At 40.7% G+C, this 12,680-nt stretch overlaps 1 protein-coding gene across 1 annotated transcript in view; it reads right to left on the minus strand.

Annotated features, from left to right (window-relative positions):
- Positions 1-12,680, minus strand: part of DPEP1 (dipeptidase 1) — a 159,320-nt gene that overhangs the window by 58,948 nt on the left and 87,692 nt on the right. Inside the window, exons 7-8 of the mRNA XM_085637794.1 lie at positions 6,916-7,000; positions 4,987-5,062 (exon numbers count right to left, since the gene is read on the minus strand). Coding sequence (XP_085493920.1) covers positions 4,987-5,062; positions 6,916-7,000 — 161 coding nt within the window. The remainder of the gene's footprint in view (positions 1-4,986; positions 5,063-6,915; positions 7,001-12,680) is intronic.

Here is a 12,680-nt window from a genome sequence, read left to right on the forward strand (position 1 = left end):
CCCGAGGCATAAAGTCAATAAGATTATTAGAATATTCCACCCACTGAGGGTGGAATGTTCTAAATAGAAATGGAAAGACAAGCATTGGAATGTTGGAGAGGTGGTCTGTGGCAGCCACTATTGTCCCATAGCCCCTTTAGTCTCTTCAGTGGAGCTTCCAGCATTTCCGTGCTCTGACAAGTTATGACCACGGTCATACAGCTTGAATCCAACTGCAGACCTTAAGCCATTGCCTTTTGAATCCTATTCATAACTGGTACAGATGTTTCTTTCTGAAAAGTATAATATTTAACTAATTGCCTGTAAAGGCACGTATCATTTTCATATTAAAATGGCTCTCAGAATGTTTATTGGTGAGACAGATCTAATGCGATTTTTCGGATATGTTTACCGTTATGATGCAAATATACAAATTTTCCTTGGGCCAAACCTGAATGGAGTGTTGATAACCTAACATGCATTTCTGTTCTGTGCAGGGCCACTGGAAATATGCGGTTCTGCGCCACAGCGTTTTCCATCATCACACCATAGTTACGGATTTGCAGTATTTGCCACATAGCCATTGTCTGCTGCATAATCTGCAGATTTTAACATCAATCTGTTGTTTCTAGTTCAAACAGAACAAAAGTTACTAAAAACATGGCAACAGGTTCCAACGCAGTGGAAGGCCTTTCACAAAGGTTGATTGGTCATCTTTCAGTCGCTTCTTGCTGTATTTCATTGTTAGACTGGTGCTAATGAGGTGGAATCTTTACAAAGACAATGTGTAACAAGCATTGGAAAAGCCAATAGGTTTTGGCAATCCGAGAGCTGTTGTCAATGTCTTTTATCCACGTTGAATAGCATCCCCGCTGCTGTTCAGCATGGGTGAAAGTCATGCAAAAAAGCTGTGCTGTGAATTGTAGAACAACTCCCTGCGCATAACTGCTAAGTCACAAACCAGGATGGAGTGAGACAAACATAGCTCGAGCAACTGGATGGTAATCAATGCCAAACAATAAACGAATGGGCTTAGAGAAAAAAAAAAGTTATATCTGACAGTCCGGAAACAAACGGGAAGAAATAGTGGATTTTTGAGTTGAATAAAAAGTAATGTAGCCTGTCGCATCTCTTGCAGGCAGATCAGGAACAACCCTCGCAGTAACAATGCTCATCTCAAATGCACATATGTTTTGGCACTGTCCCTTTATAACAATGCAGTCCCTGCAAGGAACTTCAGTACATTCTGTCCTTGCGATATAGTCCAGCAGAGAAGACCTGGTTCTGTCCAGTACAAAGCACTGGGGTCCTGCAGAGCCGGGTTAGTAGTACCCTGGTCATTGAAATATGGTTAGCAAAGATGACACAGTACTGCCTCAGGTATTGCACTATAGTTCTAAGGAAAATAATTGATATGGTTTAAGACATATCACTTCAGACCTGCAGAGAGGTCCTTGTGCTGTATGTTGATTAAAAAAACAGTTTTTGCCTAAAATGTTGCTTTTCTGCATTCACTCATCATGCAGTTTGTCAGATTCTACATTTACACTTTTCTTCAACTTTTTTTGTTTAATATTTTGTTTTTTATGGGGGGGTCGAGAGGTGTGCTCGTTACATTTCTCTACTAAATCTTTTTATTTTTACTGGGCATTTTCCAATACTTTCCTCAGGCCCAATGTATTTGTAATGTTCACATGTGCCTGCTGCTACCAGATGGCGGTGTTGTCCGCTATTCACTGGAAATTACTTCTCCTGGAAGCATACTGACCGCGTCAGACACATTTTGGGCAGCTTCATACCTGCTCAACAGAGAGCACTCAGCTGGTAAAGACTGAGAGACATTCTGGAGTCTCAGCCGGTGAGATTTTTTTTCTCTCAAGTTTGCATAAAGTTCTCCAACCCTGCGCTGCACACGGCAGAGAAGTGCTGGTTCGCTTCAGTTGATCTATTTGAAATCACACAGAAATAATTGTAATAAAAGTCAGATGGGTGGGTAAAAGCCGAATGCAGTGGTGGAGGGGGGAGGGTTTGAAGGGTAGAGAAGAAACAGCCAGGGCAGAGAGGTGAAAGGGAAAAGCAGGTTCACAGATTGGGGAGGCGGCCTGAAAACACAAGTACTCCTATGGAGTGCTTGAAGACAAATATAAAATATAGCTCCAAAAAAACAGGAGCAGTGGAAGAAAACATCTACTTGCTCCATGATCTATGGGAGGGTCAAACACAAGAAGAGGACATGACACCCGCATGCCATGACTAATGGCAACGAAGAAAATGAGAGCGATGCTGAAGCTTACCAATGGTAGGCTATGGGCGGGCAGTAAGCCCACTGACTGAAAACAACATGTCTAGAAGAGACAGCACATGCGCCATCTAGCCAAGACCTAAAAATGATAAAATAATGAAGTATTACTATCACAAAATGTGCCGCATTATGCTGCTAATTTGCATTTTATTGCTGCATAATTTAGCCAATCTTGCCACATAATTTGGCCCTTCGCTGCTGCTTAATTCAAGTGGCCATGGTTATAAAGTAATTGTCTCACCTGCTCTATCAGTGGCATGTTCAGTCAGCAGGTTCCATCCTTGTCCCTAGAAACCACGATGGGTTTCGACACGCGTGGAGGGACGACTCTGATATTAGGAATACCTAAGGGCTACTCCAGTATCCCTTTATTTTGGTTGCCTATGGTATGCTTATAAAGGAAAATAATTGGATGGTCACAGATATAATTCTTCCGGCATTGTTCTTGGTAACGTATTTCTGCCCTTTCCTTGGAGCCTCTATGGGTCCACAGCTTTGATCAGGACGTGTAGAATATCCATATAATTTGGTTTTTAGTGTTGTATCTCTACGAGTTCAGCATGTGTTTGGGACATTTTTAAAACATGCAGGCTTACTTAGTCTGGATCAAACACATCACCTGTTAGTGCAGTGTAAAAAGCCATAAAAATGCACATATTTTAAACCTCACTCACACAGTTATCGCCTCCTTATTTTTGCCCATTATAAATAAGGAAAGGTTAAATAGTGTATGCAGTAAAATCATACAAGGGCACACACTGCATGCAAAAAATGAGGATGGGGCACACAACACTACAAACTGAAGTGAGAAAATAGTGATTGTCATGTCTCTCACCCTTTATTTAAATGTTCTACATCATTCAGTAGTGAATGGTTGAGACCCTCTCCCTCTCTCCTTCTGTCCCCCTCTCCCTCCATTAGTTGATTTAATCCAGTTGCACCATTTTGTATGTGTAAACAATAGAGTTTTTAGTAAGTACTTGATTGTTAAATAGTGAGTGAGTGACAGAACATGTGTGGATACTACATTTTTGCGGTGATAATATGATTTGTATACATTCCTGGGTAGCTTGTGTGTACATATAGGAAGCACCAGTTGGCCCTAATATTGAGTTGGTTCAAGTGAATTTCATAATTTAGTCCTCTAATATTGATTTTTTTAAATGTATCCTTTGTTGTTCTCTTTCAAGAAGAGTTCTTGTTTCGTTGGTACGGGATGAAACCTTATCTATAAAGACCCACTCTAAATCCTCTTAATCCTCTTAAGAATATGCCTGTTGCAATAAAATGGTTTCTCGATTTGTGGCAACATCTTGTATTACTCGAAACCCGAACTTGTGTCAATGTCATGCAGACATATTTTAGAGCACAAGGACATGTGATCATGTTGATTACATTGGTGTAATCAAAATTTGTATGGTTCATACATTTTCAAGAATTTATAAGATCTGGATTCAGTGTTTTGGTGTTTTTGTAAATTTACATACGGAACATTGTGGACAGGGAAAATGTCCCTGCATCAAGTGTAGGCCTCAAAGAGTGTTCTCTCCAAAGGAGATTGGATTGCGTTGTCTCGTACGTACTAATATATCCTTAAGACTTGTGGTCCGCTTGAAAGAGACAATTGGTATTTGCCAGTGCTTAATAATTTCTTTCTTCACTTCATTTGATCTATTACAATTTGTGGTTACACAGATCTATTGGATGGGCACTTCCCTAGTTCTATCCTCTAGAATGGAACCTCTAATGTTTATCAAAGCTCTTTCCTTGCTCTTTCAATGATCTTTTGGGGTATCAGCTGACACACAGTTTATTTAAAAGAATCTCGGCCTCTGTCTCAAAATCATGTTAATTTGTGTGGTTGCTTATAATTCTTAGATACTGAGCTAATGGCAAGTGTTCCCTTGGTGAAAAAGGGAGCCCAGTCTTGAAATGTAATAGGTTGCTCTTGTCAGGTAGTTTATTTAAAGTTTTGGTATGTAAAACATAACATGGGTAAATTTAAGATAATGATTTTGTGAGTTTAACTAATAAGCAAACTTAATATCTAGGTTTGTTTGGCCCTGTGTGACTACAGAAAAGTTGTTGAAACAATGATGTTGTAATTTTCCTCATATGGATGTTTGGCCCAAATTGATTCCATTTGGAATTGGTGCACATATGCTAGACTTGGAGCAAAGGTGCTGCCCATGGATGTTCCATGCTGTTGCTAATAAACCCACCTTCATTTATGATGTGCATAAAAGAAGGGAAATCTTTTAAAAAGTCCCATTAAAGTAGTATATGCCACTTTGAGCATGTATGTGTTTATGTACTGTTGTATTCAAGACCTCAAATATTTCTTAGACATTTTCAACTTTCAATGCATCCCTGCTTCATAAAGAAGATGATTTTGCATGATGCAACCAAGTACCTATTCTACAAATGTCCCTTTTAGTTGGTGGCTGTCACCGTCCAAGAAGGAAACTGTCCGATGAATTATTTAAGCCTTTGTTGGGATTTGTGGAGGCTTACAAGTATCATGTCATGACCTGTAATTTATGTATATGTAAGAGCATAAATCATAGCACAGACAAACGCAAAAGCTTAGCAACATTTTTGATAACATGTCTTAAAACCTTACTAGCATTCATCATACATTAGGGTTCCTTCAAAATGCGTTTTTTTTTACACAAGGCCCCTTTAACTCAAGGGCACAGCCTCACCTTGTAACGCCATCATAGTCACCACCAAACCCAACAGCTTCATAGCCAGCAATCTTTTTGATGTAGTCAAAGTGATCTGCGGGATGACAGTAACTGGTATTACAAGGGATGCATGACATGTGGGATATCTGTGTCAGACAGTACTGGTGATACATGACATGTGTGGCAGCAGCATCATACTATAAGAGTAATACCTAAAATGTCAACATTACTAACCATACCTAACATGTGGCATAGTAGTTCCAAACATTACTCACTATTGCTAATATGTGGGATTGGAGTGTTAGATATTACTACTGATAGATATTATGTGGGATATCTGTATCATACAATACAGACCGCAGAGTGGGGTAGTGCCTTCTTCTAGGTGCGATATGACTCAGGCTTGGACCGTTGTTCTGAAGCCAGTTTTCTGTAGGAAGTGTTTCACTTTCTTCAGCAAGAAGAGTTGGCATCATGCTACCTTGTTTTCTTGGCAATGTGTTATTTGAAGGTAAAGTTGGTGTCAATGGTGAAACTCCTTGATTTTTCGTTCAGTGTCCATAGTGGAATAAAGACATCCAAGTTTGTTTTGTAGTGGAACAAACTCATCCAAGTTTGTTTTGGAAAGCTAGACTTGAATTTGTAATGGTGTGTTAATATTGCCAAACAGGAGGAATTTTGTCCTGGGCTGGGTTTCAGATTGGTGCTGGCCAATCAATTCTGAATGTGATCAAGGCAGGTTTTAAGTCGATGGATTTTGTGAGTGGTAGAGCTGGTAATTTCTGTGACTTTGAGGATCAGGATCCATCTGGATGAATTGATGACAGATGGTGAGATAAACATTAATTAGAGAAGCCCATGTGTGTGCAGCATATGGATTGGTTGGTAGGTGACTGTGTCAAAGGCTGCAGAGAGCTCAAATAGGATCAACAGGAAGGGGCCATTTCTTTTATTTAGACAAAGAGGAAGGTATTGTTGGCTATCTGAAGGGCGGCTGTCCCAGTGGTATTGCAAACTCTGAAGCCAGGTTTGTAGTCTTGTTGGAGGTTATTCTTGCTTATCTGATCGTTTAATTAAATGGAGAGTACTTTCTCGATGATTTTACAAATGAAGGGTAGGTATGTGATGGGCTGGCATTTAAGTAGCTCATCGAGGTCCAGGGTAGGGTTTTCAGTAGGGGATTAATGTTGTCCTGTTTTGAGAGCATCTGTGCCTGAAGGAGGTGTTGACAATACAGAGAAGGGATGTGGGGGCATCTCCGTGGAGGAGCTTAATGATGGTAGAATGCCACCTTCATAGGTTGTGGCCTTAAGAAGGTTCAGAATGTCATGGAGTTCAGTGTGCGAGAAGAGTGTGAATGTGATGTAGTTGGGGTAGAGGGATGGAAGATTAAATTAAATATGGTTGCTTGTTTGATATTGATACCAGTTCTGATGTTGTTCATCTCCTCAGAGAAGTGATTCATGGTGTCACATTTGTTGATTACATGTTGAGTAGATGTGTCTGGAAGTGGATTGAAGTAGTGCTTAATTACCTTGAAGAGTACTTTACATCTATTGTGTTCCTTACTAATGGTGGTCTTGTTGAAGGTGACCTTGGCTGTGGAGATGAGGGATATTCATGTAGATTGGAGAGTTTTTAGGTGGATGTGGTCACCAAGGTTTTTGGTCCAACCACATTTATTTTAGGCCTTCAGATGGAGTTTTTGTTCTCTTAGAGGTCTTGTGAATACATAGTGCTTATTAACAGGAAGTTACCTGGAAGGAATTTTCCCCAACACCAGTGTTCACAATCCAGAATAAGTGCTTATACGCAAAAGTGAGTGTGTCTTTGCATATGCAGGTGTATTTATGTGTGTCTGCGTTTGCATATATGTGCATCTTTCATTCACCCAATCACTGGAAGCAGAAACACATAACAGTACCAGTAGACTGTGCAGATACCCACCTGCCACATGAGATAGATTAGCATTGTTGCTACAAGTGACATAGTTGTTGTAGAAGTTCACCATTACAAGACCTTTCTTGGCTTTCTGTTGGAGTAAGAAACACATACACAATAGTTACTCAATTGAAATTAACTAGTCCAAAATCCTCTTTTCCAACCATCCATCAAATCCCAACACCACCTTAGATCAAATCATCACCACCTCTGTAACAAGAAACATGGTGTGCCTACCATCCCTACTTTAACAGTCCCCATTGAGTGAACATAACTGAAATCTTTGTGCTCAGACACCTTTTGTCTACTCTGGACTTGTACATCAATGACAGTCCTTTTAAATTGAGTTTTGACATGCACCCTTTTTACCAAGACCTTTCTGCTATGCCTTTAGGGCAATGTGAGATCTATCATTGCTGGGGAGGAGTGGCTGCTCGAACACGGGTTGTCGTCTCTGTGGTCATACTACACTATGAATTACCATAGCAAGGCTTGAATGCCTAACTTTGATGCTATATCTTTCAATGTCATGAGCACACCATATATCCTGGCTGAGTTTTCAATTTCAAAATGACTGCGCTCTGGTGCTTGTAGTCTCTGTTTACCTCCAGTATGTGAACTGGATTCTGTGAATAAAAAGGCAAACTGGGAAGAGGGCGTCCTCCTGACTTAGATTCTTCAGGCAGCCTCACATCAAGATAAAAAAGATCTTGTTATTTCTTTAATAAGCTGAGAGTTGCCTACATGTCCATTGATACACTTAAGACTATGTTAGAACGCAGCATCCCATTACTTTATAAATAATGCCACATTAATGATGAATTCCAATATTTTAAAAGTAATCTTATTGAAGTGGAGATGCAGGCATTCTTGGACATATAATTCTTTATTAGTATCTTTTCCTTTAGCGTCAGTTCCCTGTATAAAGAATGTAGTTTCTGAAAACTCTAAGCAGTGTTTCTGAACCTGTGGTCCAAAGACCCGAGGGGGGTGGGGCTGTTAGTGAAACACTCTCAGGGGGCCGCAACTGCTTAGAAAATTAAATATTAACAGAATAATTAATTGTATATAAATAAATAGGCAAATTGTATTAATAATGGTAAAACATTGTGTAAATGTGAAGGCATTCATAATTGGAGGCTAATAATCAAGTTAGTACCTTCAGATTGATTCGTGGGAGCAGTGCAAATGCATCAAATGTATTATAGTTTGGCCGATGAGTGGCCTCAATTGGATTTAGAAAACCTCCAACCTCTGCTCTATAATTACAATTCAGATTTTTTTTAATATTGGTTTGTGAATTAAATACAATATTTCATCATGTGTGTATTTGTTGGCGAATGCTTGTTTCTATTTTGTGTGTGTTGTTTTGCAGTTCAAATCATCGAAAATGCTTTAATGTCCTCTCTGCTTTCCAATAATGACTCAGGTGGGGTTTACCAGATTCCAATAAAGATTTAGTGGGAGTCCCTGGGTTCCAGCAATGATTAAGTAGGGGTCCACAGACTCAAAAGGTTAAGAACCGCTGCAAAAAGAATCCGGTTCTTTGATGAACAAAACCAAATCAGTATTTTTCCCCCTCTTATTAAATGTTTTTTTTTTGGCCAGGGCACATTTTCTTATGCTGTGATAAGATACTTAAATATATAGAGGATAATATGACTAGATGGTCCCCTCTCTACTTATCTTGGTGGGATAAGCTCGATGCCTTTAAAACGATCATAGCTCCTACAGTTATACACTCACTTAACTTTCTACACATGTGGAATCGTTTGTTGTATACTCGGATTAATGGATTCATAAAACTTTTGATGCCATGTGAAACACTTACTGCGGTTACACTGATTCCTCTAATCATTGTAAATAGTCCACTGGTACACAAAGTACAGTGCATAGGAACAATTAGTACAGAACTAATGGTGCCTTGAATTTTTTTTAAATATGAACTTCACGTGTGGCAAACTACTGTCTGTTTCGTTTCAGATCTCTTCAGGATATTTATATTGAGACGGATATTTATTACAAATGTTAATAACTGTGATGCAATCACAGTGCTCTTCCCGACCACGCACACATACATCTTTCTGTTTTTCTTTGGCAGATTTGGGGATTATTGACGGCTGGATCCCAGGGATAGAGCACCTCTGAATCAACTTTTTATTGGCGCAAATAGAGGTAGTCTGGTGAATGTGTGCAACAGCAGTCTCGTGGTACCCCTCTGTCACTGGAGTGGCAACGGGAAACGCAAGAGCTGCGTCATCACCATTCCTTCTCTAATAATGTGTGTCTTAGGTTAGCCATTAATGGGGGGAAAGTACAATGTGGCACTGCAGATGAAAAAAAGGTAAGCAACTCTCTCTCTGTCACACTGCAGTTTCCACTGCAGCTCAGGGCTCACCATTTGTTTCGTGCCAGCTCTTGTGATTTTCAAAGCTGGTGTAGTTTTAAAAAGTTAGCAAAGTTGCTAGGAAGTGCTCTGAAGAGGACTCAAAGGGCTGCTGTGTGACCAGGGCTGGTGTCTGCATGACAGCTAGTATCTCAGTGGTGAGAGGACATTCTCTGAAGTCTCCACCTTCTGCTGGAGGAGCTAAGGGTCTGTCTAGAGCCTGGCAGCCGCTGCCTACCACTGAGGGAGGGAGAGTGCTTGGCCCTGCAAAAGTAGAGACTATCCAGGAGTAAAAGACCAGCGAGTTTCCTACATACGAAGCACCAATATGATATGGGCGACCAGAAGGGAGCGATGCCAGGAGTGAGCCATGATGTGAGCTGATCTCCCGAACTCCCTAAATGGTTCTTGCTCTGAACTGTGCTAAGAATATGCAGTGCCTAGACTTTTGACAGGTAAACTCAAATTGGTGAAATCAATTTTTTATTGATTTATTCAGTTTGGCATCCAGGATCATTTCAATCATTATAGACTGAAGAGAACAGGGCTCTGCAACATCTCCTGGTTGTACCCCCGGCCTGCGCCACCTACATAGTTCATCAGGAGCTAGGTGTTGGGTTTGTTGAAGACTATATTACATTGGCCCCCCTGGTGCTATGGTGTGCTGTCTGGGTGAACCCACACACCGGTGTGACAGGACGGTGATCATGGATTGTCTCGCTTCTGATAGAGGCTTGGCCATTCCCTGGTTGCAATACATCAAGCACGAAATGTCTGACTGGGGCGACTGGAACTCTTTTCCTTCCCTTCTACTAAATCGAAGGCTGACCTAACCTGGGCCAGAATAGCAATTCAAACCAGGAATAGGCAGCTTAGAGAGGAAGGTGAACTAGCTAAAAAAATCTATAAGGGACTATGCTAACGTGTAAACCACTCTCAATATGGAACCGTACCCGTCATGGGTGAATGCCACTTGGGACAGAGTCCTGTTAACCAGATCTAGGTTTGGCATCATGGAGTGGCATTTAAACTTTGCGCTGGGTCAATTTGATCCTAGTAATGTGCTACTCTGTCCCTGTGAAGAGCCTTCACCCAGAGTCTGCTTCAATTCACTTTCATTTGCAAGTACTGTAAAGTTTACTCCAAAAGGTTTCTAGTCCCACCAATTGGAGCTTGTGGTATTAGAAAATGTGCTGAGGTACTGTTGTATCTACAACACCTCATTTCTCCTACACTCTGCAGTAGTATGTGCTATTGCCAAGAGAAAACAAATGTTTTTAACAGACTGAAGCTGTAAGATCATATTTTTCTAAATCCTGCTAATGGAGCCCTCGCCCAATTGGGCCGCCTGGGGAGCTGATCCTCAAGGTATGATCTCCTAATCCTGGCTTTATTGAGCGGATGATCCTTCCGAATGTTTTTATTCTGTTTGTATTATTATGTAACTAGCTGCTCACTGATTTTTTTTAAACCTGTGTATGATTGAGGTCTGGAAAATGTTTTAATGACGTTTTTATCATATATATATATATATATATATATATATGTATATATATGTATATATATATTCAATGAAAAAACCATAGGTTTCACACATGTTATAGTTAGCTGGAAATTTTACTGATAAAAAACCAATGAAATTCCCCCGTTATAGTTACTGTAGGCAACTATAACTCACGCGACCGCAATCCTCTGCTGATGCTAATACTGTATTTAGACACTTATTTGCCCATGTCTTCTTCCATTAAATTTTAGCTATACATATATTACAAATATTTTTTTTTCATAAAGACACATATGTCATCAGCAGAGGATTGCGGTCGCGTGAGTTATAGTTGCCTACAGTAACTATAACGGGGGAATTTCATTGGTTTTTTATCAGTAAAATTTCCAGCTAACTATAACATGTGTGAAACCTATGGTTTTTTCATTGAATTAGCAAGGTTTTTTAAATGCTAATTCCTAACTATAACGTGTGTGAAACCTATGGTTTTTTCAGTGAATTTGTACGTTTTTTTAAATGCTAAGTTACTTTACGCCATTCGTGGCGTGCACGCCCACTTAACGCAGTTCGTTCCGTGCGCGCACGGTGCGCTTCGCGCACCGTGCGCGCACAGTGAGCACGCGGTGCGCTTCGCGCACCGCGCGCCCACTTTACGCAGTTAGTGCCGTACACGCAAGGTGGGCACGCAGTGCGCTACGCGCACCGCGTGCCCACGTTACGCACCGTGCGCACATGGAGGACATATTATGCGCTTCCTTGTGATAGGTAATCTGTTAAATTTAATTTGTAAGTGATGACAATAATATGCCATGCACAGAGAGTGTTTTTTTTTTTTTATTAAAATTTTTAGCGTAAGCGCACCGTACGCGTACGGTAAGCGTAATCGGCGAAATTTTCAAAAAATAAAAATTTACCGTTTTTGGCCTTGGGGGATCTTTGAGGACTCAACTAACATGGCTATGTGCATGGGCGCTGTCTAAACAGCCCCTTTATATGTTTTTTGCCTTTGTTTACAGCCCCCCCCTCAGAGTGCGAGAGAGAAAATGGCGGCCGCCGCTTCCTGGTTTCGACCGATTCGAATGTTTACTTAGATGTAACAGCCAATCAGAATCGCGCTCGCGCACGCCACCGTACGCGTACGGTAAGCTTACGGTAAGCGTACCGTAAGCTGGCTCAGATATATATATTGATTTAAAGGCTATTTTCTCAGAATCTACTGAACAGATTTACACCAAACCTACAAAAGGCACTTCCTTGACCTGAGGACTACCTCTCTGCCAAATTTCTAGTAATTCTGTTCAGCCGTTCGGGCTGTAGCCCTGTCTAAAGGTCCTATGGAAAAATGCATGGGAAAAACGCGTTTTGGGACCCCCCTTTTATCTCAGCCCCCGCTTGACGAATCCCCCCGAGACTTTCAGGGTAGGAGCGGAGCGTAGCGCCCCACCTATTTTGAGAAATTCGCGAGGATTCGTAGACCGGCGCCAAAGTTATTCAAAATAGAATGTTGCGGATTTCCTATGGAAACAGGGTCCTAACTATAACTACCTACTGGCGACCGCCAGTAGGTAATATATATATGTATATATATATATATATATATATATATATATATATGTATGTATGTATGTATATATCGCCACACTCCGTTTGCTGAATTCCTTGGGTGGAAAAACGGACGACGAACCTAGTCTTCGTGCAAAATAGAGGTGTTTTATTTATTCAGTAAACCACCAGCTGCCATGACGTGTTGCTGCCAAACTCGGCCTTTATCACATGACGCGAAAGCAAATATATATTGTGCTTTTATGGCTCTGTTTTACTGCCGAAATAAAGTATTATCTGATCTGAATTGATTTATTAGCACATCTAAACAGTGGGGAG

The sequence above is a fragment of the Triturus cristatus genome, chromosome 12, assembly GCF_964204655.1.
Source record: "Triturus cristatus chromosome 12, aTriCri1.1, whole genome shotgun sequence".
NCBI lineage: Eukaryota > Metazoa > Chordata > Amphibia > Caudata > Salamandridae > Triturus > Triturus cristatus.